At 40.7% G+C, this 26,734-nt stretch overlaps 1 protein-coding gene across 1 annotated transcript in view; it reads left to right on the forward strand.

The window, feature by feature from the left end:
* RABEP1 (rabaptin, RAB GTPase binding effector protein 1) overlaps positions 1–26,734 on the forward strand; it is a 44,641-nt gene that overhangs the window by 15,150 nt on the left and 2,757 nt on the right. The window contains exons 2-17 of the mRNA XM_038157677.1: positions 2,976–3,104; positions 4,991–5,194; positions 6,437–6,597; positions 11,958–12,071; positions 13,393–13,528; positions 14,276–14,454; positions 15,376–15,501; positions 17,647–18,114; positions 19,772–19,876; positions 20,556–20,672; positions 21,880–21,978; positions 23,392–23,532; positions 24,208–24,397; positions 24,685–24,740; positions 25,191–25,289; positions 26,091–26,207. Of these exons, the coding sequence (XP_038013605.1) occupies positions 2,976–3,104; positions 4,991–5,194; positions 6,437–6,597; positions 11,958–12,071; positions 13,393–13,528; positions 14,276–14,454; positions 15,376–15,501; positions 17,647–18,114; positions 19,772–19,876; positions 20,556–20,672; positions 21,880–21,978; positions 23,392–23,532; positions 24,208–24,397; positions 24,685–24,740; positions 25,191–25,289; positions 26,091–26,207 (2,441 nt within the window). The remainder of the gene's footprint in view (positions 1–2,975; positions 3,105–4,990; positions 5,195–6,436; positions 6,598–11,957; positions 12,072–13,392; positions 13,529–14,275; positions 14,455–15,375; positions 15,502–17,646; positions 18,115–19,771; positions 19,877–20,555; positions 20,673–21,879; positions 21,979–23,391; positions 23,533–24,207; positions 24,398–24,684; positions 24,741–25,190; positions 25,290–26,090; positions 26,208–26,734) is intronic.

The following is a 26,734-nucleotide window of genomic DNA, read 5'->3' on the forward strand; positions in this document are numbered from 1 at the left end:
TGCCATGGAGCCCGAGGGTACCTGTGCCTGGCAGTCTGGGCTTGGGATCACACTTGTATTTTGGGAAGTGTCTGTATGGCTTTTGTACAAATTGTACCTCTGAAGAAGAAAATAATTTCTTTGTAAACTTAATCACTTAGCAGAAAGGTGGTAGTTGATCAGATGTCTCAGAAAATAAACTTTATTTCACTTTTACTTCTTATGCAGGTGCATTTGAGGGGGTTGATGTGGACCTATAAAGCCTGTTGTCCTCAAGTTTGTGCCTTGTCTCACTGCAGTGGGGATGTGCTGAGGTCTGTCCTGAGCCATATATGTAGCACAGGTGGTAAAACCACTTTAAACTTAGTATAGAATCGAAAGAATGATGTTAATGCACAGATGCAGTGATGGATGACCTGCAGTTGAGATCTTAAACTTCTTGTTATTTTGAATGCCTGCAGCTGGCCCTGACAGCTGCCAGAGCTCAGTTGTGGAGGGGGTTGATTATTTAGTTATTTATTTATTACTTTTTAGACATAACTGCCAGGCTGCAGAGAGGAGGGAATACTGTTAAAATGTAAATATTTAAATTTCATTTCCTTCTTGGTGACTCTGCCCTCCCTCTTTCTGTTTGGGCAGGAGGATTTCAAAAGGATGAGTCTGTTTCCCCAGCTGAAAGCACTTGAACATTCTGCTCTTGGGGTGTCCTCTTGTCATTCCAACCTCAGCAGAAGCAACTCACACCTTCAGAAGAAGTACAGCCTGGTTGCTTTGCACTTTGTGATGGGAGCAGCAGCACAGCTGCTGCTGTCTCTCTGCTGAAGGAAAATGGAAAGGGAATTAAGTAAACAAGGAGTGCTCGAGTCATCTTTGAGGGCTGGAGAGTTGTCTGCTGTTGATTTAACTTTCAGAATTACTAACTATAGAATGAAACAGTTTATTTGTGTGATCTTCGAAAGCGTGTGCAAGGTGAATGATGTCCGGATTCCTCCTTGTTCAGTTGGAATGTGTGCTTGAGGCTGCGGGGTGGTACCTGTGGATGCAGAACTGCCTGGCTGGCCCTGGCACACAGCTCCCTTAGGCTCTAGGAGTTTCCCTTGAGGAGCTGAAGCTGAGCTCAAGCCCAGCTCCTCAGGGCCAGCAGAGCTGTTGGTGGGGTGTGGAGCAGGAGGTGCCACGGTGGCTGCAGGCTCTGCACAGGACTGCAGGGAGTGGAAACACAAGCAAACCCTTTCCCTTTGCAAGACTTCAGCAAGAGATCAAAGACAACACTTTAACTTTGGGAAGCATTTTTCCTACCCAGACCTGGTTCCACATGTGCTGTTTCATCCCTGGTTTTGATCCAGACACTCTCTGAACTCACTTGAAGCTTTGCTCTCAGTGTCTTTGCTGCAGATTCCTTTCATTTTCTGGAGAACACTCCTGTGCAGTTGGCTTTGAACTATCCACATAAGGATCTATCACATAAGGAACTATTCCTCCTCTCTGCTGGCCAGAAAAACCTATGTGTTTGTATTCAAGGTGATAATAAAACAAAATTAGGATTTTTTAAAAAGTGACATTAAAATTTTGTCCTATGTCTGCATGTCTCTTTCATTCAGTACAGAGCTGAAGAGATTAGGTGCTGTATTTTATAACACCATAAGCTCCTATAACCAGCAATCAGTAAAACATACCTGAGCTCTTAGAAGGTCCTTTTGTTTGTGTCTGCTCTTACTCTACGTCATCTGGTACCAAAAATAACTGGCCTCATCTCAGTGGCGTTGCCCATCCAGTGTTTTACCACTGCAAGCTGCAGAGCTGAGTCTGAATGTTTGATGCTGAAGTTGTGTAGCCTTTGGAATGTTTTCACTACTTGATTGTGGTGGGAAGTGTTGGATGGGATACACAAACACCTCTGATGGATCAATATTTTGTGTATCTAGTCTGTGCTATATAGAGGCTGTAACTGAAGTGATTCACTTTGCACAGCAGAGTTGGAACATGCCCACAAAATGCTTTTGCAGAGCACACAGAGACTCATACAGAACTTTTTTTTTCCCCCAGTGCATTGCAGCAGGGAGATGTGTTTTATTCTGGCTCATCAGTCTTTTCTTTCTATTTCATATTTGAATTCTGAGGTGTGCAAGTTGTAACTGCAACCTACAGCAGAACTTGAGGTGCAAAGAAGTTGGAATTGCACGTGCAGATAGGTTGGTGGTTGTATGGGGTCTTTGTAGCATCATACAATAGTATCATATGGAATTTTTTTCAATAATAAGCATGTTATAACAATCTTTGTAGACTTCCAACTCTTCCTTCTTTTGTTGTACCACACAATGAAGTGCTGATGTGGTAAATTCTGGAAAACAGAGTGATGTTTGTGCCCCTTTGAGGATTTTTACCTGCTAGAAATGAGGAGAGTTTGATCTTACAATCAATTAATTCTCTGTAGGTTGTGGTGATCCTCTGGCAAACTTCTCCAGATGTAATCTGGTTCATCTTTTGGTCAACATGCAGAACTGAAGACTGGATTGATGATGGCACCTAATTTTTAGCTCACAGGGTTTCCTTCCTGTGCTTTGCCCTTTCATAGCTGTTAGCTGAGATGCTGTCACTGTTTTCTTTGACCTCAGCCTCTGCAAACTTGGTGCTTTATTGCTCAGCCCTCACACACTTCCCAGGGGAGAATGCTATCACCAGAATTATTTCTATTTCTTCCTTCATTGTCTATACCAAATTGTGACTTTCTTTGGAGGATTGTTTTCTGCAGAACTCCCATTCTGCCACATTCCCTCTAGTTCCCTAGAGATGTTTAATTAGAATTTGGTGTTACAGTCTTTAGAAAACCTACCTTCCTTTGTTCCTCCCAGGACTGGCTACTTTTCCTCATTATCATGGGGCAGAGCTAATGAGTGAAGATATTTTAAAAAGAGTAAGCCCCAAACCTCAGTCTTGCAGAATGGGATGTCTGGGTAACTGTTAGTGACGTACCTTATCTTCTGCTTTATTTTTAGATGCTCTTCTACAACGGGTAGCAGAATTGGAAAAGGTCAATGCAGAATTTCTGCGCACAAAGCAGCAACTTGAGCAAGAATTTAATCAAAAGAGAGCAAAATTTAAGGAGTTATACCTGGCTAAGGAAGGTAAGTTCTTAGTCTCTGAATTATTCTAGAATTTATTGAACTGCATCTTCAAATAATCCCTGTATGAAGCATAGTCTTTTAAACAGTTATAATAAGAATGTAAGAGATTCAATAGGTGACTATTGAGCATCATAGAATGAAATTTAGAATTAAATTTAAAGATTTGCCTCATGGAAAGGAGCCAAAGCAACTTGATGTCCATGCAGAAATACCACTGGTGAGTTTTAATACTAATTTCCTGAATCCTGTGCTCTCTGAGCAGGAGCTGATCTGGTAAATGAGAAGACATAGCCTGGATGCTGTGCTGTTTCTACTCTGTGGCCTTTTTTTTTTAATGTAGCATTTATTTGTCTTTAATTTCCATCTGAGGTAGGCTGTGAGCAGGCAAACGTTATAAAAGTTTTAATACCAGCCGAGGGCATCTATTTCAATAACACAATTTATAGGAAAATTTAAATCATATGAGCTCAAATATCTGATGAAGGATCAGAGAGTAGAGATAGCTGTTCTGAGAGCCAGATTGATTTATCTAATTCTGATGATTTTCCTGTCTTTAACATATGAAAGTAGAGCCAAAACATAATGCATTAAGACTGCAGCTGCTGTATATGAGCTTATGAGAGCAGAAATACAACAGGCATAATGAAGATTGGATCATACAGCAGGCCTATTTACTTGTGTTTTTAAGGCTGAAGGAAAGGAAATTTAAGATACAAGACACTACTGATGAGATCAGCAATAATTCTCCCATTTTGGTACAGTCAAAAAATACAAAATAAATTGTGATAGGGGAAGAAAAAACACCCCAACTTTCACAGCTACTGAAAGGACACCAGAGGAGAATATACAAGCAATTACTTTCCTTTTTTTTACCCCTCCCAAAAGGTTTTCCTCCTCCCTGTCTCCAAGACCCTCTCCTAAATGTTCATGGGGGCTGTTTGGGACCCATCTTTAATACTGTCATTTAAAAAGTAAGAATATTAGTGCTACAGAGTCTTGGTTTTTTTACACAAGGATTAATGTCATTTTAAGTATTTGATTAGCTCTGGGTTGTATATTCTCTATCAGGGGTGAGAGCACCAGGATTGATTGAGCTTTTTTGGAGTGAAATACGTGGAGATAGCCTGCTTCAATGGCAATCCTTTTTAGCAGAAACATCTGGCCAGCACACAACCAACACCAAGCTATGTGGGCATAAAACATACTTTGTGTTAGTGCTTTTGGAATTAATTATATAATATATGTCTTCCAGAGCTGTTTATTTCAGATTAGCTGAGAACTCAGGAGGATAATATGAAGTTAGTTAAATTTTTGTTTATAGGTGCAACAATTAGATAAGTAGTGACTGTTCCAATGAATGTATCCCTTTTCTTTGTAGAAGCTCAGTTTTACTAAAGTCTTTGGTAAAGAGCAAATTAGGCTGCATATTTTTCTTGTGTATGCTCTCCAAAGTGGTCGCAGAGTGTTTCTGTTCAAGAAATATGAAGTGTTCCATCCAAACTGAGAACCAAGTTGGTCCCAGAAATGTGAGGAAAACTGTTTTCTAGTCTGTTCATGCCTTTTCCAGATTCATTACCAAAATTAGTTAAATAATAAGAACTGATGAAAGCATAGTTCACTTTCATCAGGTATATTGATCCTAATTATATCTAGTGTCTGCTTTGTGTCTGCATCCATAAGATGCTCCTTTAATAAAAGGCAAGGCCAAGCAAAGTCAAGAAAAAGCATTCCTTGGAGAGACCTGCCAACATTTGTTCAGTCGTTACAGGCAGATGTTTTAATACCAGTGCTTCCTTCACTCCCTTCTGTTCTTTGCCATAGCAACTGGGGCTACACTTCAACTTGAACTCATTAATTAGGCTAAATGTATACAATCCTCCTTTCAGAGGACCTGAAAAGACAGAATGCAGTGCTGCAGGCAGCCCAGGATGACCTGGGCCAGCTGCGGACCCAGCTGATGGAGGCCCACGCTGAAATGGAGAACATCAAGGCCATAGCCACCGTGTCAGAGACCACCAAGCAGGAGGCCATCGATGAGGTCAAGAGGCAGTGGCAAGAAGAAGTGGCTTCCCTCCAGGCCATCATGAAAGGTAACAACCAGGCAAGCTGCTGAGATCAGCCACCCTGGTTCTTCAGGGATTTGTGCCTGCTCTTCCTCAGAGTATGGATAATTGTTATGGCTTGGGAAAGCTGCAGAAGGGCTCGATGAAGTGTAGTTCCCAAGGCTGTGAAAAGGAACTTGATGGGTTTTTTATTGTCAGCTTGAGAACAGAATTTAGAATTCATGGCCATGGGAACCTCATGTATATGCAAAGCAGTTTTGAGGGACTATGAGTGTGATACTTCATCCTTCCACAAAGATAAGTATGATGTCTGTAATTTGACAAGTCTGCAAACAGCTTTAAGCTGCCAGCGTGATTCTCTTTCTTCCTTCTGTGTGAACAGAGTTCTGCTCTCACACAGTCAAGTGTCCCTCCAGTACTCACATGGGCCTTCCCCCAGGGTATTGTCTGCACATGCTGCTCTCTCAGTCCTGGGTGGTTTTTTTCTTAATAGTTCTGATCTATTCCTTGTTACATTTGCACATTGCACAGCTGTTGACATTTCTGAGACAAAGGAAATGAACACAAGGATATGAGCTGGGAACAGACTATTGCCACAAATGTCTGTTGTCTTAAAGGTTCACAAAGAGGATCACGCTATCCTGAGCCTGACGACTGTGGGCAGTTTTTCCATCACCTCATTGTGCTTTCACCCAGAACAGACAAACCTTCATGTATATTGAGTACACACATGTCTGTTTATTTATGATCTGCTCAGATACATGAGCCTAGATTAAGGCTCAGCTGTGCCAGCTGCTGTCCCTGTGTAAACAGACAGCTCCTGAGTTCAGAGGGGTGGTGTGAATCCTGGGGAAATGGAAGCTATGTGAGAAGTTTGAATTTCTTTGCATTTTGGAATACCTTTTTAAGGCTCTAGTAATTTATTTGGATGATGTACTTGTGTGCTGCTAAATAGGATACGAGTCATGTACATTACCTTGAAATTAGGAACTGCAGAGGTTTTGGGGGTTGTTTCTCTCTGCTCTGTTGATGGTACTAATTGAAATTTAGTTTCAGTTCTTTTACTTGTGTATTTGGGATTTGGGGTACTAATTGAAATTTAGTTTCAGTTCTTGTGTATTTGGGATTTGGGGCAGGAGTCTGAGGGAAGGGAGAGTTGTCCTAGTTTTGATTAATTATAGTAAATCATTGAGTGGTTGGAGATGGAGTTCCTAAAGCCCTGTTCTTTCTCTTACGTTGAAAATAAGTTTTGAAAATGCTGTTTTCTAGAGACTGTCCGTGACTATGAGCTGCAGTATCACCACAGGATGGAGCAAGAGCGAGCTCAGTGGAGCCAGTACCGAGAGAACATGGAGCGGGAAATTGCAGAGCTGAGGAGGAGACTGTCTGAAGGCCAGGAGGAGGAAAACCTAGAAAATGAAATGAAAAAGGTACATTGCTCAGTTTCTGTTTGAGGATAGGCCCGTGGGGTCAGGCACTGGTTCATTCCTACGGCTGCTGTAATTCCTCAGCAATTCACAGAGCCTGGTGCTGCCAGCTGCCAGCCTTTGTTCATGGAAGTCATCATGACCTAATCCATTTAAAGCCTTTAAAGCTTTGTTCCTAATTATGTGCATTCAGTGAGAGAATTGCACCTGAGAAGATGGTAAAGTTTAGCCTTCAGCTTGTAAAAACAGGCAGCCTTGTCAAGGCACTTGTCATGATGTCAAATGAGCTCAAGTAAAACCACCTTTAGATTTTTCTGGATTGACTGCAGTTTTATAAAGCTTTCTTTACACTTCTTTACATTTGCTTCTTTTTCCAGCTCTTAAAAACTTGAAGTGCCCTTTAAAACCTCAGAATATCTAAGATGTCTTTCCTCTTTCTCTAAAGTAAGCCATGTTTGTGCATCACAGTTCTGCTGCCTCCCTAGGAAGTGCAGAACCTTGCTGTCACAAAACAACAGGCTCTAGATGATGAAAAATAATTGCTCTGGAGTATGGGCAGATATTGTTGTAGTTGTTCAAAGATCTGACACTAAGAAAGGTTCATAGAAGTATATTGAGGTGCCTTGTCTTGAGTTTGGATTTTCCCTTTTTTTTTTTTTGTTGAAGATTTAATGTGTTTCAGACAGGAAGGAAATTTAACCTGTCATAATACATCAGTGCTTTATAAAAATCTTTGTGTATCCTATTATAATAACTTGCATGTTCATGAATTTCTCATCTCAGCAGGCTTACCTTAGTCTTCAAGGTGTTCTAACACAAATTTAGTGACTGAAATTCAATAAAGTAGGTTAACATCTGGTAATCTGCCACATCGCTGCATGTCCCTGTTCCTGCTTGCTGTCTGCAGAAGAAATGCAGTATGCAATACCACAAACATTCCACATGAGAAACATTTTAGCTGTTTTTACTGTGTTGTAGCAAGCAATCAGTGTTAGTGTTGCAAAATGGAATTTTTTTTTCTGAGACTTAGGAAGAGGTTCCTGACTGTTGCTAGTTGTAGTTGCATTATTGCTGTGGGACTGCTCTTCATGGAGCCCTGATTTCAAAGGTAAGAGTCAGGGTAAAGCCTGTTCTAATCCCACTGCAATCGCAAGACATTTACTGGTTTTAAGAAAAGGTTTTAGTCTTATTAGGAACAAAATTACTTTGGTTGAAGTTGAATGGAGGTTCAAAACTGGATTAGTGAGTCTTGTGGAAACAACCCAGAAGATGCAGAGTTCACAGTGTAAAAGTCCTGGCATTGTACTCCCAACTACCTGCTAATAAGCACTTCCAGAGAACAATCTCTCTCAACTGATTCATATTTTTAATCTGAAATTACTGATTGTGTAAGTTGAAATTGCAAGCTGCTGACATGGAAGCACAGCTCACCTAAACTCAGTGGCTTTAGTAGCGAAATTTAGCATAGCAGATAAATAGCATTTTCAACTACAGTCCTTTAAAAGGGAATTGAATATCCCTAAAGGAAAAGGTGATCAGTTTATTAATCTCTGGTAATAGGAGTTTGGAAAGCTTTCTAGGCCTGTGAAGCAGAGGAACATGTACCTTATGTAATAGGAGGGGGAGGGGGAAATCTGGTTTTCAGAGTGCAGCTTGAAATAATTGCTTAAACTGCTTTGCATGAGGGTTTTAATCTTCTTTGTTATTATTAAACCTGTGAGGTTTTTCCTCAAGGAGACTAAGAATTAGATTAAAATTAGGAAAAAGACATTCAATTTTACCTAAAAACAAACAAGCAAATCCCAAGCCCATGAAAAGGTTTGCTTGGGCAGCAAAATAATGAATATTCATGTGTCAGCAGTCAGTGTGAAAAGAGGAACTTTCCTGATCACTTGGGATGTGTTATTTGAAGACTTGTGATCAATTCCTCATGCAAAATGGCATTTGCAGCCAGCAATGCTTATACTCCATCTTTATGTGTTCTTTTGTCAGAAAGGACTTGTCTGGTGGAACCCATGCTCTTGTCTGGAAGCAGCTGTTTTGCTTTTCCATGTCAATACATTTCAGGTTGCAAATTGCTAATTCCTGTAGAGAATTTGTCTGTTCTGTGATTTTTTATCATAAAGCAATGATTTCTAAGAAATCATTTTCTAAGAAAACCTTGTAACTTTGTCTTCTTAATCTCCCTTCCCAACTCAGAAAAGGTGGATACCTTGACCTAATGATAACCATGCTCACCTGGTGATTAATCTTTCAGAAAACTTGGCAGTGATTTATAAAAATCTGTTTTCCTGTTGGGTTGTAGTACCAGATAGGTCTGGGCTGTTTGTTTTTGTTTTGTTTTCACAGCAGCTAAAAGCAATCTAGCACAGCAGCATGTACTTCCCTGCTGGAGAATGACTGGCCTGACTCTGGACAATGACTGCGTGGGGATGAGTTGTGCCCAAACTTTGGCCACTGGCAAAATATGACTTGGCTTTTTTTTTTTTTTTTTAAGTCAGACCTCATTTTCTGTTCAGGAAAGGAAAGGATCTGTTTTGCTGTTGCAGCTGTGATGAATATAAATACTCTTCTTAGCACAGTTGTGTCAAGCTCTGAGTAACAGAAGTCTGCAGAGCAGGTATTTTGTGTACAGAGAGAGCAGGAAAGTAGAAGGCTCCTGTTAGGAATTGTGCTTATTAGTCAGGAGAGGGGAAATTGGAAGGGAAGAGTAATCAGATTTCTGTGACAGAGTTGGCCATAAAATCTGATAGACAGTAAGCTCTTCTTGTTGGTAATGGTGAAGAACAGTGGGATCAATTTAGAGGAGTTTTAAATGGTTTAGTCCTGCTTTAAAGAAAAATCTTCAGATTGTGTCTGTGTTTTTCATTTGTCTCATTTTTAAGGAACAGGTATAATGTTACTTGGGATTTCTCCAGTCATATGTCTGTTCCTCTGAAAATGACTTGGACTCATTTTTAGCATTATCTCTCCGTGGAGTCATTTTCCTGCTGTGGTCTGCAGGTCCCTCAGTGTGTTCTGCAGCCCCCGTGCTGGGGGGGAAGCAGGTTTGGCTGGGGCAGAAGTGGTTTGGATGCTTGGTTTTTGGTTAAGGAATGAGTAAAGATGAGCTGATCATGTGTGAAACTGTGGGAGTTGACAGCCAAGTTAAGTTTAATAAAAAGTTAAAAGGAAATAAACGTTTTAAGGATCACACCTCTGGAGGAGTCTGAATAACACCTCTTAGCATAGGAAATTCGGTGCTGTGCCACCTCTTGCCACATGTGACAGTATCTTTAAGTGGCATTTTTCAACACAACAGATATTCTCGTTTTATTAAAAGGTTGATTGGAGCTTTAACCTCGATTTTGGAGTCTCAGTAATTCTGCTTTATGTCCAGAAGCAGAGCCAGGGCCCAGCACTCCTTTTGTTAGCAGAGAGAGGCTGTTGGGAGTGTTTAGCTCAAGATCACACTGACCTTTAATAGAGATCCTTACAATATGTTGCAACCACAGTGTCAAACTTCAGCTCTGTTTACCAAGCAGTAAAAGCTGGAGTAATTTTTCTGTAAGTGAAATGTGATACAGTTTTGTCTTTCCAGTTGTTCACAGTCTGGTTTTGCTTTCAGAGAACTTTCTGACTGTTTCTCTGAACTGCTTGGTTCCTACTCAGGCACATTTGTTGCTCTGTATTCTGTGGTGAACCATGCAAAACCAGGCTGGCAGTGAAATATTGCTGCAGTTATCCTGAATAATTAGAAAAGAATGTTCAATTCACTCTATTAAATGAATAGAACTGATATGATAAATGAACTATAAAGCAATGCCTGAAGTGGAACTCCTGCTCCCATTTGTTTGAAAAATGTGACTGTTGAGTTGCTGGCTGCAAGCACCAGGGTCTGGGTGTGTATGACAGTCACATGTCCCTGGTATTGGATTCACTGCCAAGTGACATCTCTTGCTTTCCTCACAGCTTTTATTGGTACTCCAGCAGTGACAAAATGTAGAAATAAATGAAATTTAAAGAAATTTAATTTAGTGTTGTGTTCAGAATTTTCTGTAAAGCTTTAAAATTGTAGTGCTTATATAATTGACAGGCATTGCAATAACATTTTATTTTGTCTATTAATTTTAAGTTAGAAAACATCAGTGATTAAAAATATTTTCTATTTCTGTTCCTGAAAGTCTTGCTCAGAGTACAGTTGTCAATAAGCTCACCAGAAACTGAAAGTCAAACGAGTAACCTCTAAAACCTGCATTCTAGTCTAGTTTCAAAACCAGACATGAGTGTTATCATTTACTGTCTGTCTTTGCTGTTGAGGTTATGAAAGGTGTCATCTTTTGAAACTCCAGCTTTGGGGCACAGTTCCATGCCCTCTCTCCCCTGCTGAGTTCTTCAGTAGAAGACAGAGAACAACGGAGCTTTCTGAGCCTCATGCACAAAGCCAGCCCAAATTAGAATGCTGGAATTCTCTGTGCCTTGGAGAGTTTTACTGCAGCGAGTATTTGAGTGTTCTGCTGGCTCCTGGGGAGCCTGTGGGAGCTGCTCCTTTCACTTGGAAAGTCTGCAGTGCATCCCTGAAGGAAAGGCAGAGAATTTAAGAAATGGGGATGTCAGGGCCACACGTTAACGTGCAGTTCTGGTTTTGAACCCTGAATGCTATTTCTCATCTTAATTCTTGCTATTTTTACCTGGTTTTTCCTTTTTTTTTCCCCTTTCCTTGAAACAGTCCTCTAATTCTGCTGCTCTTTGATCTTCTCAGAACTGCTTTTTGAAAGAAATCATTATCATTGGGATAAATTGTCTATATATAGTTTGAAATATTCAGTATGTAACACCAAAACCTGATGCTGCATCAGTAGTAATGCAAAGTTGAAAAATGATCATCTAAGAGAGAACTGAGCTACACTAGGCATTACTGTGCAGCTCCATTTGCTTTTAACTTTTCGAGTAAGCAACTGCATGATCAGTACCTCATCATGCCCTTCTTTTGGGTTTTTTCATATGTGCTATGTGGCAGCAGGTTGTGGGACAATTAGGCCTTTCATAAAGGAAAAGTGCACATTCTTTTAAATGCTTGATCCATACATTTTCTCCCAGGCATCAAGAGTGATAGATTTGCTAACATTCTCTTTTAAAACAGATACTGTGGCTTAACCCATACATAGATTAAAATTTAGTTGCCTTCTGTGAACAGAGTAATATCAGCCTATTGTCACAGAGATGGCTGCTGAACTAAATAAATAGCAGTAAGATGAGCATTGAAAGTGGAAGTTTAGTCAGGTTTTTTTTGTTGATGTAGAGTTTTTCTCCAAATGTCTCCAGTAATGGGAACTGTTGTGAAAGTTCTGATGCTGCATTACAATTTATTGTCTGAACTTCAGGCTCAGGAAGATGCTGAGAAGCTGCGCTCGGTTGTGATGCCCATGGAGAAAGAGATTGCAGCCCTAAAGGAGAAACTGGCAGAAGCTGAAGAAAAAATAAAAGCAGCATCAGAGGTGAGGTGGAGCTCTAACTGGATCCTGATTTATATCTTGCAGCGTGCTAGTTTGATGCAGACAAGTCAAATTTCATAAGAGAGAAAAAGGTGTATTGGGAAACTCATCATGCCCTTCTTGTTTCCTGTAACTCAAATATCATGTTTGGCCTAAATACATTTTTGCATCTTTTTGTTTTGGGAGTTGCACCATGTGTGTGGGATCTGGGTTTAGAATAAATTGCACCAGGTCTACTAATAATAGAAAAAGCTCTAGAAAAATATCTGCTCTGCACTTCTCCCAGCCACCTGGCCTCTGGGTTATTGGCACACTTGGAGCCACGAAGTCAGACTTTCCCATTTGAAAGGCGTGAAGGGCAGCAGATGGAAGGTTTGGTGTCCTAGGGCAGGAAAGCTGTCCCCACCATCAGTGGCAGTCACAGCCCAAGGCTATCCTGAGCCCTGGCTTGGCGTCAGCGCGTCCAGTGCTGTGCTGAGGCAGATGAACAGCAGCTCTCTGCAGCCAGTTAGGAATTGCCTGAAGGCTTTGGTTTTCTCTAAGATAAAACCTCCTGTGATTTCTGACTCAGCAAACCATAAAACTGAATAGTGCCATAAAGAAATCTTTCAATTTGTTCCTTGTTCCAAGATGGAATCCACTTCTCCAAGCATCAGGTCTGACAGATGTTTATGTGACCCTGTCTTGTAAGGTTCTGACTGGAGATTCTGCAGGACACTCATTTCTGCTATTAAAAAAAAAAAAAAAAATCCACATCTATTTCTTCAGTATTTTGTGATATAATTGCTTTTTGTTGATAGACTTTCCTTCCTTTTTGTAACAGTCTTTCATGAGTTGGAAAGTTTCTTTTCTTGCCTGTCTCCAAGTTTTCTCTCTTTGTAGGCTTACTTCAGGCTTGCCTCATAGTCTTTTTTTTCTGACTATGTTTCTGATTACTCTGTTTTGAACTAATGAGTTCTTGGCTTATCAGCATTTATCAGCTATTTAGTACCTGGCTATCAGCACTGATTACTTCACTGTCTGCTTTCCTGAGATATTTCCCTTTTTACCATCTGTGCTCAGTGCTGCTGCTGCTGCTGTGATCCAGCTGCAATAACTGTGATACACTGATAGGTTTGACTTAGAATTTTAATGTGTATCTCATTCACAAGTAAATACAAGCCCTGCTTACACACTGATAGTTGAATATTTGGGATTTCTGCGCATAAACTGGTCCTTCAGCATCCGTACATTACCTGAACAGGCACCACTATAACTTCTAACAAGAAGGAAATGTCTGAGAGTGTTCCCCCACTGAGCTGGTTATTTCCCTCTTTTTATTCAGGTTAAAGAACTGAACCATTATTTAGAAGCTGAGAAGTCCTGTAGGACAGACTTGGAGATGTATGTGGCTGTTCTCAACACACAAAAATCAGTCCTGCAAGAAGATGCAGAGAAGTTGAGGAAGGAGCTGCATGAAGGTACCCACCTAAAAATAGTCCTTTGACTCTCTTCCACTGAGGATGCAAAATTCTCTTATCATTTCTTACTTGAACTTGATTAAAAGAAATTGGGAGAGGGAAGCAGGACTTTTCACATTTAAAAGCCATAAAATGTTTGCAGAAGAATTGAATGTGGAATTCCCTTATGACATAAAAACAACAGTCGTTCATTCCCTCAAGACTTGTTGTTGATTATCTGCTAAGTTCTTAAAGCATTGCAAGCTTCTTTCTTGCTGAAGTGATTTTAGGTGTGTATTGTATTTGTGCATAATTATGAGCATTATTTCCATAATGTATAGACCTGCTCCCTGAGGTGGGGCAGTGCTGAGTGTGGAAATATTCCTGTAGGGCACCAGATCCCAGGGTCACTGCAGAGGAGTGGAAGCTGGGACCTGCTGCTGAAGTAAATAGGAATGTAGAAGACAGTTTTCTGAAGCCAGCACTAAAAAAACCCCAAAACTCTTAGAATTCATGAATGAAGTTGAGGCTTTAGTCTTCTTACTGGGAAATCTTGAACTGTCAGTGATACATCCCTAATCACGAGCCAAGTTTGGAAATTAAGAAAATGGTGTTTGAAATAAGACATTTATAACCTAAATAGTTGTTGAACAAAGCCTGACTGTTCTTGATTAGACCAATAATTACTTTTATTCCTGAAAATGCTTCTGTTTGGAAAAGATATTTAAATGCTGGTGGTTCAGAAGAATTTTTTCTCTGCTTGCATAGTTTGCCATCTCCTAGAGCAAGAGAGGCAGCAGCACAACCAGCTGAAACACACATGGCAGAAAGCCAATGACCAGTTCCTGGAGTCCCAGAGGCTGCTGATGAGGGACATGCAGAGGATGGAAATTGTGCTCACCTCAGAGCAGCTCCGGCAGGTGGAAGAGCTGAAAAAAAAGGATCAGGTTACCTGCTGCTTTCCTCTTTTTGCTTTTATTTTTTGGTAGTACTGTAGGTTTACTGTGGTGTAACAGGCATGGAAATCACATGTTGGGTGCAAGTGTGGTAATAGCTCAAAAAATGAGAATTGACTGAGTTTTAACTGAAATCTCCCCTTTGAATGACAGCTGGCAGTTATAACAGACCCCATTTGGACAAGTATTTTAATGGTGGTGTATATAGGAACTCTAATGTTGCCAAGAGTTAAGTGAAAATTTAAGAATATCCAGAAATTAATCTTGGAGGAAGAAACAGTCATCTGTGATGCAAAATGTCTGGGTTAAGGATGTCAGCAAGTTTCACTTCTTTCTAGGTTTTTCCAGCCTTCCAGTACATATCCTAGGCATAAATTAAGATTTTCATTTTAACTTACACAAGTGATTGTACATATTTTTGATTTAGTGATCTATTAGGGTTTTTTGATTCCTTATATTCCATCATTTAGTGATCAAGGCACTTCCTGTTTCACTTTTTTTTAATGTTCATGCTTGTGTAATGGCTGTTAATGGGTCTTTTAGGGGTAGATAGGTTATGTATTTATAGTCTATACAACAGCCAGTGTACCAGCTAGTTTTGTTATTTACTAATCTTTATAATTAGAATTTTAAACTAGGTAATATGCTTTTTGAATAAAATAATTCTAGAATGTGAATCAGCCACTAAACATGCAAAGTTCTCACTTCAGTCAGTTTGGGTGCCTTGTGAAATGAACACTGTATTTATTAGCTAAAAGAATATTTATGTGAAAACCATTGGGTTTTTAACCAAAATTATCCTTTTCAGTGTCTTCTTTGTAGCTTAGTTTATCATGAAAGCTGATGTCATGACTATTGTGGCAAAACTGAATCTCATTTTCTGTATATGCTCTATTGGCCACTGATTTTTAGGAAGAAGATGATCAGCAAAGGCTTAGCAAGAGAAAGGAAGAGAAGCAAAAAGATTCAGATGATGAAACAAAGGCTTCATGTTCTCTGGCCCCTGAAGAAACCCTTACCCAGCTCTCTAATGAAGAGGTAAAACAATTGAATCTTTCACTTGTACTTGGGCATTCCTCAGGGTGTTCATTGCAAATACAAATGCAAAGTTACAGCCCTCTATTCTCTGTAGCTTCTAATCTTATTAGGCAATAAAAATCATCAGAGTTGCAGTTGAATCTATAAATCCTAATTAAGATTGGAAGACAATAGTGCACCATCCTGAGAGGTGCCATTAAAAATGGTAATTTACATTTTGCATTCTGGAGGTTGACTGCTGGTAGGTTCTCCTGGGATTTCTAAGCACGTTCTAGCACACCTAAATGTTCAGGATTAAGCCAATTATATCTGAACATTCAGCAAGAGTGTTGTAGCTACTTTGCTAATTAAATTGTTGAATTCTGTGCTTATCCTTTCTTAGGGTCCATTTTCATTTTGTGAGTCAAATGAAGGAAAATTCATAAAAACCCATGAAGTTTTTTTGCTATTTGAGCTTATTTAACCTTCAAGAGATTTGAGAATTTTCAGAGTGAGCCAGTGTTTTGCCTGGTTTTTTATCATTTTTGAAGGGGAAAAAAGTGTATACTTAAATGTATGTATTCTGAAGTAATTCCTTTACTTTTATCAAGGATTTATAACAGTTCAGAATGCAGAAAGATGTTCAGAATCATGAGATCTAAATGTAGCTGAGATCTAGTTCTGCCCTTTAGCCTACAGTCACTTTCTGTTTCAAATACTGTTTGTATCTTCCATGTCCAGATATGCAAATGAGGCACATTGGTGAGGAACAAAAAAATTACATTCTGATGTTTTCTTTAATCTCAGTTCATAACATGTTCTTTAGTCCATCATTCACAACACTTCTTTGCTTCTAAGATTTATACATAATGGAAAATTTACATTTTGTGAAGGAGCGTAATTTTCAGAGTGGTTTGGGTTTCTATATGTGTTTGGTTTTGTTATTTATGACCTTTTTAGCTGTTCAGAATGTTTTATATGTTGTAATCAGTCATATTATTCATCAGTTCTTACAACTTGTTATAAATTGTTGTAGCTTCTAAGGGCCTCTTTCTTGGGCAGTTTGCAGTACAAACAGATGATTTGTTAATATTGTTTTGGTTATCACAAAACAGCTGCAGCCTGAAAATGCAGTTTTATGTAAGTCTGCATTCCCTTGACTTTTTTATTATGAACTTGTATATATACCTGCAAATATAAATATTACACCTAAAAATGATTTAAACAAGGCATTTACAAGAGTCATAAAACAGTAGTACATTATATATATATATATTATAGGTTACAAGCACTTATATGAAGTGCCAGCAGCCTCCTGGTCTCTGGACCTATTTCAGAAATGATAATTTTTCTCAAGAGCCTGGTTCCAGTGTTACTTCCTTATGTGTCTAATGGCAAAGCAGAAGTGCATAATATTTTGGAAGGTATTTTGAAAGCAGTCATGTGCTTTTTAAATAAAGCATTACTGCTCTCTTTTCAGTGCTACAAAAAACTAAAATAGATCGAGAGGCTCCATGTGCCTGATACACATCACAGCACAATTTGTGTGGCTTTTGGTGCTGGCATTCCCCAGGGTACCTTTGGGTCTAAGCCCAGCCTTTTCCCTTTTCTTTTTTGTTTTTTATGTACAAATAACATTGTGAAGAAAATATCTTGGTATTTTGTTAGACACTCAAAGCAGAAGGGAAAAATAGAAGACCAACATATACTTGTTGGTCTAGAGAAGACTTTAAGTATATTTTTCTCTGTTTATTTTTGTGTTAATGCAAAGTGTGTTGTTTTATGAAGAACTTCCGCATTTCTTTTTGGGAGTGGACTATCTGCCTTCTGACTATGGTTGCAGAGTGAATGTTGCTAGTACATCTCTTCAGGGGAAGCATCTTGCCTCAAATATTGGAAGATGGAAGGTGACTGTGTCCTTGCTTGTCTGGCAGGAAGGTAGTCTTACAGACGCACTCTGTTAACAGAAGACTTTTAAATTTTATTTGTTTTTGAATTCTAGCTGGTTCATTTCAGTTCTCTGTCCCTTCCTCGGTGACCTTAAACTTAGAGAGCAGATGTTCTTGCCAAAAAAATTTAATCTTGCCTTGTAATTAGTGTCCAGCATTCCTCCTGTACCACTAAAATGGAGTAAATATTTTTTTATTCCTTCATTTTCGATTCCAGGTGCATGTGAATAGCACCCATGGCTCAGTCCATTCCCTGGATGCAGACTTGCTTCTTTCCTCTGGCGAATCCTTCAATAAACCAGACACTGATATGTTTAAAGATGGACTTAGGAGAGCACAGTCAACAGACAGTCTGGGCACATCCGGATCCTTACAGTCCAAAGCTTTAGGGTACAACAACAAAGCAAAATCTGCTGGGAACCTGGATGAGTCAGATTTTGGACCACTTGTTGGAGCAGATTCAGTGTCTGAGAACTTTGATACGGCTTCCCTTGGGTCCCTGCAAATGCCGAGCGGGTTCATGTTGACCAAAGATCAGGAAAAAGCAATCAAAGCAATGACACCAGAGCAAGAGGAGACTGCTTCCCTGCTCTCCAGTGTCACCCAGGGGGTGGAAAGTGCTTATGTGTCCCCCAGCGGGTACCGCCTGGTCAGCGAGACAGAGTGGAACCTGCTGCAGAAGGAGGTGAGTCCCCCTGCCCTGCTCCTGCTCCTGGGCTCTGCCCAGAGGCAGCTGGGAAAGGAACAGGTCACATCCAGGGCAGCTGTTCACTTTCCCCTCTTGGAATGCTTCTGTAGGTGAAACACATCCAGTGTAAGGTGTGTGAGCTGGCCCTGCTCCTGGGACAGGCAGCTTTGCTAAACACAAGATGCTTGGGATTTTGAGGAGGTGGCTGTGGAACTCAGTATTGTCTGAGAGGGGAAAAAAGGTGGGAGAACTTCAGGAGAAAATGGGAAGTTGAGGAGAGGGCATTATAGTGGAGCTGAGGATGGGTAGGAGAAGGCAGAGAGGAGCAGAAGCAGCAGAGCTGGGGGTGCTGCTCTGTGTGCTGGGGGTGTTTGCTGAGGGCTGTGCACAGGGGGCACTTTGGAAATGAGCAGCCAAACTATGCCCAAGGCACAAAGTACCACAGAGAGGCTCCAGGAAATTGTTGGGGACTTGCATCATCACAAAGCCATTTCTGAGAGCAGCAAGCAGCAGGTTAGACTGAACCCTGGGCCAGTTGCACTGTGGATCACCAAGGAAATTGTTGCTTCTGGGTGTTCTGCCTGTCAGTTTTTCAGCAGCTTTATATGATGCCAGTTCAAAGCTTGTATTTGGTTTTTTGCTGATTAGTGGAGTATTTGGGGTTTCCTGTGGTGTTTCTTTCAGAGGAAGAGAGGCCAAGGAGCAACACTTTAGTGGGAAGAAAAGCTGAGGGGAGATAATAATCCATACTGGGTGAAAAGGGAGACAAGATGGGTATAAAAAAACCCCTGTAAGAATGTACTGAAGGAGAAAAGGCCAGATGAAGGCCAGATGAAATAAAGAACTACTGATTTTTTTTTTTTTTTTTTTTTTTTTTTTAAATTTTTTTTTGTTCTTGAAATTTAACTTAGTGCAAATCATTGCTTAGGAGGTCTCTCCAAACCTGTTGTAAAGTTGCTTTGTTGTTGTTGTTGTTGTTGTTGTTGTTGTTTTCCTACTGATTTTCTATATCTGAAGAAATTACAGCATCCTGAGCTCAGAGCTAAATCCTTACTCTCGAGTGTTCCCTTGCCCTGTTGACATTTTGCTGACACTTTACTTCAGCCCTGTTTCAGAATCCAGAACAGAAATACAGCTTCCCACGTGTTCTGGAGGCAGGAGCACACACTGGGGTGTGAATGCCTCTTGCTGTGGGTTGGACATGGAGCAGCAAATACAAACACAGAATCAGCTCAAACTTGACCTGCAGCTGGAACTTTGATAAAACTTTCATTTGTCCCTTTGGCCAAAACCATTGCAGTTCCAGCATGACAGCAGGTTTACTCTTGGTTTCCCTGCTGCCCTCCCCAACACTGTTATTTTCCTCTCTCCCGTTTGGTTTCTGTTTGTCAGAAGAACACAACAGTGACTTGATGACCTCTGTGTGTCATGGCTTTTTGTGCTGATGGTGGGACCCATGGCAGGAAAAGCTGGTGTCCCCCAGCTGATTTGGGTTATCCTTCACTTGTAGAGCAACTCAATCCTGCCTTTACATGATTCTGCCACTCTTTTGTCTGCAATGCTTTGTGGCCACACCACACCTGAGTGTGTGTAGCATTCCTGATTCCCTGGAGGCTTCCCTGGCTCATGGCAGGTGCTGCTGTGTGTCCTGCAGGTGCAGAATGCAGGGAACAAGCTGGGCAGGCGCTGTGACATGTGCTCCAATTATGAGAAGCAGTTGCAAGGGATCCAGATCCAGGAGGCTGAGACCAGAGACCAGGTGGGAATTCCCTTATTGCTTTAGCCAGGCTTTTGCAGCTTCTTGAACTACTAAGGGTGCTGTTTTATTCATTGGCTTTAATTGACCAATATCAACATATCTTGACATAACTTGATTTGTTATTCATGTGTGGTCATGTACATATTTCTTAGGGATTCACCTTGAAGAACTCCTTTATTTGATGCTGTAATACCATGCAGTAAAGGTAGTGTTCTATAAAAAGTATTATGCCCATGCTGAAGTCAGTATCTTTAATAATTTATATTTTAAAATGCTTGTCATGCATTAAGTTCTATTATCTTTGATACTGTTAAGATCTGTTAACAGAAAAGGACCTCATCCTAGCAGCAGAAAATGACTTTCAAGTCTTGGAGGATATTTGTTTCCTGCCATATACCAAAGAACAGTTTTCAGATGGGTGTGGAAGGCATGAGTCACATTGTGCTTTGAAATAATTGATTGAAGTCATTACATGGCCATGGTCCAGTGCAGTTTGATGTCCTGTGTTTCCTTAGAGAGATAATCTGTGCTGGAGCCTGTTTCAACAGCAAAGGAACTTCTGAGTTCCATAAGATTTTTGAGGAATTTTATATTGTTGGTTTGAGGAGTGAAGGGGTTCAGAAAATAAATTCTCTCCCAAGAGAATGAAAAATGAATTAATTTTGTTGTGACAACACAGGTGAAAAAGCTGCAGGTGATGCTGAGGCAAGCTAATGACCAGCTGGAAAAGACAATGAAAGATAAACAGGAGTTGGAGGATTACATGAAACAAAGTGCTGAAGACTCTTCTAATCAGGTACAGGATTTGGTAATTGAGATCCAGGAATGATGAAATGTTCTTCAAAAGTATGTAACAAGAACTTGTGGTTTTTTTAGATATGGATGGGCTGCTGGCTGTAGAGGCAACACAAATGAGAATTTCTAGGGTTAGTTATGCTCCATCTGAGTCTGCCACAGTTTCTAGATAAATCTATTGTGTCTCTAATATTGTGTTACCCAATTTTGGCTTCAAAATATCATCTCTAATCATGAAATCCATTACAGAGTGGCAGTAGGAGTTTGAGTAATGTTTGAGTTTTGGAGTGACCTGTGTCTGAAATGGTCCAAACACGCAAACAGAGCCCTGTGCCCTGGGCACAGCTTTGTTGCTAGAGGAGTGGTTCTGTTCCACCACCTGCTCTTACCAACATTTGACACCCAGTTAATGGACTTGTGGTGAAGAATGCAGTAATGAGGAGCTGAGCAGGCATTAGCAGGTCCAAAATAGGCACTGAAGTTCTTCAAAATAACAGCCCACTGGAAGGATTTTTCAGTTTGAGATGTGTACCTAATTCTTCTGGAACAATGAAGCCAAATATAATAGGTGGTAATCATAGTTAAAAAAAAATCATCATCTTTGGCCTATTAAAGCTTGCAATTGTAGGTACATGCTGTGTACCAGACACTGAATTTACTTCACTTGGGCTGGAGCTTGGTCTCTTCCATCTTACCCAGTATTTTTTCTTACTAAAGAAACAGTCATTAGACAAAGTCCAGTTTAGACAACAGAAATATGTTTATATGTTCTTCTGGCTGTACCAGGGTGCTGTTAATTAAGTAATGATTAATCTTACATGTGTTATTGTGGAATGACTTGTAAAGTTTTTGAAGGTGAGTGTTTTCAGATTTAAAAAATGCTGAAAACTTAGAAAAAAGCTCTTCAGTTTCCCTTCAGTGTCTCTGAAGTGGCTTACATGTGAATTTTAATAGAATTAACTGTTGATTCAGAGTTTGGTGAATAGAATATAAAAATATTGTTGGTGTAGAAACACAGCATCTGTTCTTACTGCCTGGAGCTGCTTTCCTGCTTGCCTGAGTGAAGAATTAACATAAACTTCAGTGGCTTAGTTTGAAATTTCAAAGTACCTATTAGTAATGATAACAGGCAAGAGAACTGATTTCTTTTCAAGAATCTGTTCCATGCTTTATTTCTTACATGTCTATCTGTGTTTTCTTTCTTTAAGATCTCCTTGCTCATGGCCAAGTGTCAGAAGTCAGAGAATTTCCTCAGTGAGCTGCAGCAGGCATTTCTGCAAGCCAAGAGAAGTGTCCAGGAGCAAATGGTAAGACAGGTTAATTCCAGAGATCCATGAGCAGCCCTGTTTGTCTGACCCTGGGTCTTTTAAAGGCTTTGTCTGCCCAGCCAGGCTTGGCTGGAGGGGGCTGAGCATCTTCACTTGCAAAGGGCCTGGTCCAGTGAGCTCTGATGGCCAGTGTTGGGCCTGGAACAGTTTGTGTCATTCTGTGCTGCTGTCTGTGTTCCTGCACATTCAGGAGCAGGGAGATCACTGGCCAGCTTCTTTCCCCCTTACTCATTGCCTAATTCTGTCTCTTTGGTATCTCAACTTCACCTCAAATCTGAAGACAGAAGATTTTCTCAAGACTTTTTTAGGATGCATCACAAGTACCATCATTAGTGAATATCTTCTCAGGTTTTAGAGGTGAATGATCAGTGTTGTTGCGGGTCAGACTTAAAACAGCAGCCCTAACACCCAGGGACAGATATGTATGGAAGCTTAATTTTTTTAAACTATTTTTGAGCATCTTGTTGGAATTAAGCCAGAGAATAGGAAGAGGACCTCATGTTTTAGAACTAAGTTTGACTTCCTTGGAGCAATTCATTCCTTTCTGTATCAGAATCAAGTTTCTCCTTTTTTCCTCCCTGCCACAGCATTTATGAGGGACCAAGAGAATTCATCCTCATGAAGCCCAGCATTGCATTTTTGGGGTCAGGGATTGTGTGCAGCATATCAGGGCATTGCTGGCAGAGATGCTCTGCATGAGAACACATCTGGTGGATGTGCAGGAGATTCAGAAAATGTGTTGATCTGAGTCTGCTGCTCCTTCTACCCCCTGTAACACAGCTCCTGCCATTGCTCAAGTTCCCCATTTCCATTCCTCTTGGAAAACTCCCCTGGATTTTTGTTTTCTTTTGTAATGCAAGCAAGGCCATGTCCTCTTCATCCCTCTTCTTTCCATGGCATCAGCTGTTCTGGTGCTCTCCTGGGAGGACAGTGGGAGGCAGACACCCACCATGGAAAGTTGAATTCATCCACCAGGATGAATATTTCAGGTTTTTGGATAACCTGCTCTTACAGCTGAGTGCTGAGGTGCTGTTAATAATCATCCCTGCAGCTCCTGAAAGCACCTGTGGTTCCCCACTCTCCTTCCCCTCCATGAGCACAGCCAGCTAATGGATAAACACAGGAGGAAAGTGGGACACTGAACAAAGCTGTATTTTATTGATCACTGGCTTCCTTTTCTCTGCCTGGACCCTTAAGGTTGCCCTTGTCTTTATTTCTGGTGCATAGGCCAGGCAGGAGGGAGCTGCTGGTGTTGATCCACAGCATCATTTTGTTTCCCTTCTTTACAAAGAATATCAGTTCACCAGACTTCTGAAGGGGTGGTGGTGAATGGGGCAGAAGAGATCTGAGCATGACCCTGAGTGTGAATTTATGCTTTTCTTTGCATTGTAGGCTGTCCTGACACAGTCACGGGAGCAGGTCTCAGAAGAGTTGGTGAGACTGCAAAAAGATAATGAAAGTCTGCAAGGAAAACACAGCTTGCATGTGTCCTTACAGCAGGCTGAAGATTTCATTCTACCAGAAGCAACAGAGGTAAAATATTTTTAAATTATTAACACCAACAGTGCTTGTGACTTGATCTCGCTGGAGTATTGTTCTTTATCAAAAAGCTGTGTCAACCGGCACAAAGAGCAGTAATTAGGATTTTAACCCTGGAAGTCTGTGATGGACAAAGCCAGCCAGTGGTCCCCCTGTGCCATGGCTGCTTCAGGGTGTTGAATGGATTGTAAAACCAGCTAACTGTGGCCTGACAGCTGCTCTGTGGTCAGTGGAGTGTGGGTTTGGCCCAGTTCAGCCAGTTCAAGCAGCATTTTCCAACTGGGCACACAAGTGTTCAGTCAGCAGAGCCCCCCTGTATTGATTCAGTAATTCAAGTGAAGTCACTCACTTCTGTCCAGTTAAAACCAGTGATAATCCAAAGCCTTGAATAATGATAAGCCTTTTCTTTCCTTTCATGGCCACTCCTTTCTTTTAAGCCTAAAAGATTTGGTGGGGCTGAAGGGCAGGGGGAGCATCATAAACCCATGGGGATGTTTGCCATGTTTTCATTTCCTGTGGCCAAGCAGACTGTGGCTGTAATTCCTTGCTGGGAGCGGGGTCTGGGATGTCAGGACAGACCCTGGGGCAGCAGAGCTTTGTCCTTGTGCAGATAGTCCAGTGCTGGGTGATGCCAAATGCACATCACATCTCTGCTAATCCTTGATCCAGGAGCTCCGGGAGCTGATCCTCAAGTACCGGGAGGACATCATCAGTGTGAGGACAGCAGCAGATCACCTCGAGGAGAAGCTGAAGGCAGAGATCCTCTTCTTGAAGGAACAGATCCAAGCTGAACAATATTTGAAAGAAAATATAGAAGAAACTCTACAGCTGGAAATAGAGAATTGCAAAGAGGAAATAGGTGAGCAGGCGTGAAACAGTCTCAGAATAGGAATATAAGGAATTATTAAGATGCACAAAGACTTGATTTTGTAGTAGACTTACCTGAATTCTAAATACTGTGCACTTTTGAAAGCAGAGACACCAAGGCTGTGCAGCTGAAAACAAAAGTACAATTATTTGTTTGCTTTTGAGGTACCTTTGATGTAACATGAGCTTAATTCTCCTTTAAATATTAACAGAAGTAAACAGGGTATGAACAATTTCCTGTGTTTCTTGCATTTAAGTTTTAATATTCTTGGTTTTCAGCTTCCATTTCCAGTTTAAAAGCTGAACTGGAAAGAATAAAAGTGGAAAAGGAACAGGTAAGAAGCCTTTTCACTGTGGGATTTTGGGTTTGGTGGTGTGGGGTTTTTTAGTAAAGGATTTTTTTTCTCTTTCCTGTATTGATGCTAGTGTAGGAGTAGGACACATTCATAGTTCTGTTCCCTAACAGGAGTTTGATCTGTTTTATTAATCTGTAACCTAAATACTGGATTAACTAATTCCTAACTACTACTACTACTAGACTACCTTACACTGACCTAAATGTCAGGTTTGGACATTTCTCTCCTGCTCAAATAGTAAATAAATGGAGGCCAAGTGATGTTATTCAGGTGTTTTCTCTGCCCCTGGAAGAGATAATTTAGGTGTGTTTCTGAGTCCCTGAGTCCCCTAAGGATCTGAAAGATACTTTGACTTCTTATGGAGGGACTGTGGGAGATGGAAATGTTGTAAAGCTTAGTTAATTTTTTTTTTGTATTATTATTATACAGTTGGAAAGTTCTTCACAGGAAAACCTGCAGCAGCTGGAGAGTCTGCAGGAGGCAAAGAATGCTCTAGAAGAACAGCTGAAGAAGGAGACTGCAGCAAAGGTAGCTATGATGTCTGGATGTGAAGTGTATCTGCATCTTGTGTGATGAGCAGCTGTGTCAGAGAATGTGGCACTACCTAAGAATGAAAAAAAGAAGCTTTTGAATGTTGGTAAGAAACTGGCAGGGCAGTAATGTCCTCTGGATGTGGTTAAATCCTCACCCCTGTTTTCACTGGGATTTGTAAAGTGGTGGCTCTGAATTGCTGCTGACCTGACCATCCCTTGGCTTGTCCTCCCAAGTGAAGGCTCAGGAACATTCCTGCCTCTGCAGTGTCCTGACAAGCAAACCTTGGCTTGGATGCTTTGATGCTTTTGAAGAAGTGGGTGTTTTTGTAGTTGCTGTAGGAAGGGACTCTACTTCAACACTCAGGTGAATTAATTTTGACCTGAGCACTCATTTTCTGCCCTCTCTTGTTGTGGTTTTGGTTTTTTATGTCCTTTCCCTCAACACTTCTCTGACTAAAGCTCAGAACAGCAAGACAGTTACACTGCCAGCAGCAAATTACTGCCCTTACCATGAACTTACTGCACTAAAACTCAGAGCTCTGCCTTTGTATTTTGAGATCTCTGCTCATGGTGCTGTTAAGGGACTTTGGGTTTTCCATGCTTCCAGTCTATTGGCACCTGTTAATGAGTGTTAGCCCCTGATTTTGCACTTTGGAAAACTGAGGTGTGGAAAGACTGGTTTAGTTTGTTGCCCTGTGAATGCTGTGCTGCTTTCCTCTGGTATCACACTTTTATCAGTTTATACAAGCTGCTGAATTTTATTCAGTTCAAGCATAAGGAACCTTTTCCTCCTCAGGCCAACCTTGAGCAGCTGGTGTTTGAAGAGAAGAACAAAGCCCAGCGGTTGCAGACTGAGTTGGATGTCAGTGAGCAAGTGCAGAGAGACTTTGTAAAGCTTTCTCAGACACTTCAGGTAAGAGAGCCCAATCAATGTGTAAGGGCTACTTTAGTTTCATTATTTCTCCAGAGCTGAGTAAAATAATAAATAGCAATTGTAAATTTTCTTATGTTGGTATTTATGATCTATTTTAGAATTAGTTAGTGTAGTAAACTGATCAGGTATTCCTACTGTGATATTATTATTGAGATTCTATTCTAATTTTCAGCCAACTTTCAGTTATTGTACCAAAAGAAATTTTGCAGGGTCAAAGATAATGGCTCCTCCAGACCTGTGTTTTTCCTTGTCCATCTCCTGATGCTTCCAATGTGATATTTTTGTAGCAAATCATTAGGATGCAAATATTTGAGGACAAAGGAAGGAGCTGGTAATGCTTGATCTGAATATATGAAATGGTTTTTAGTGTCACAGTTATACATTCTAAAAGTCTTGTCCTTGCTATTGTCTCTTGTTATCCTTTAATCCTCCACCAGGTGAACCTGTGGTTGATGTGAGATGCCAAGAGGTGCCTGAGGGGAGGAGTTCTGTCAGGGGTGTCCCTG

Source organism: Motacilla alba, chromosome 19, assembly GCF_015832195.1.
Source record: "Motacilla alba alba isolate MOTALB_02 chromosome 19, Motacilla_alba_V1.0_pri, whole genome shotgun sequence".
Classification (NCBI taxonomy): Eukaryota; Metazoa; Chordata; class Aves; order Passeriformes; family Motacillidae; genus Motacilla; species Motacilla alba.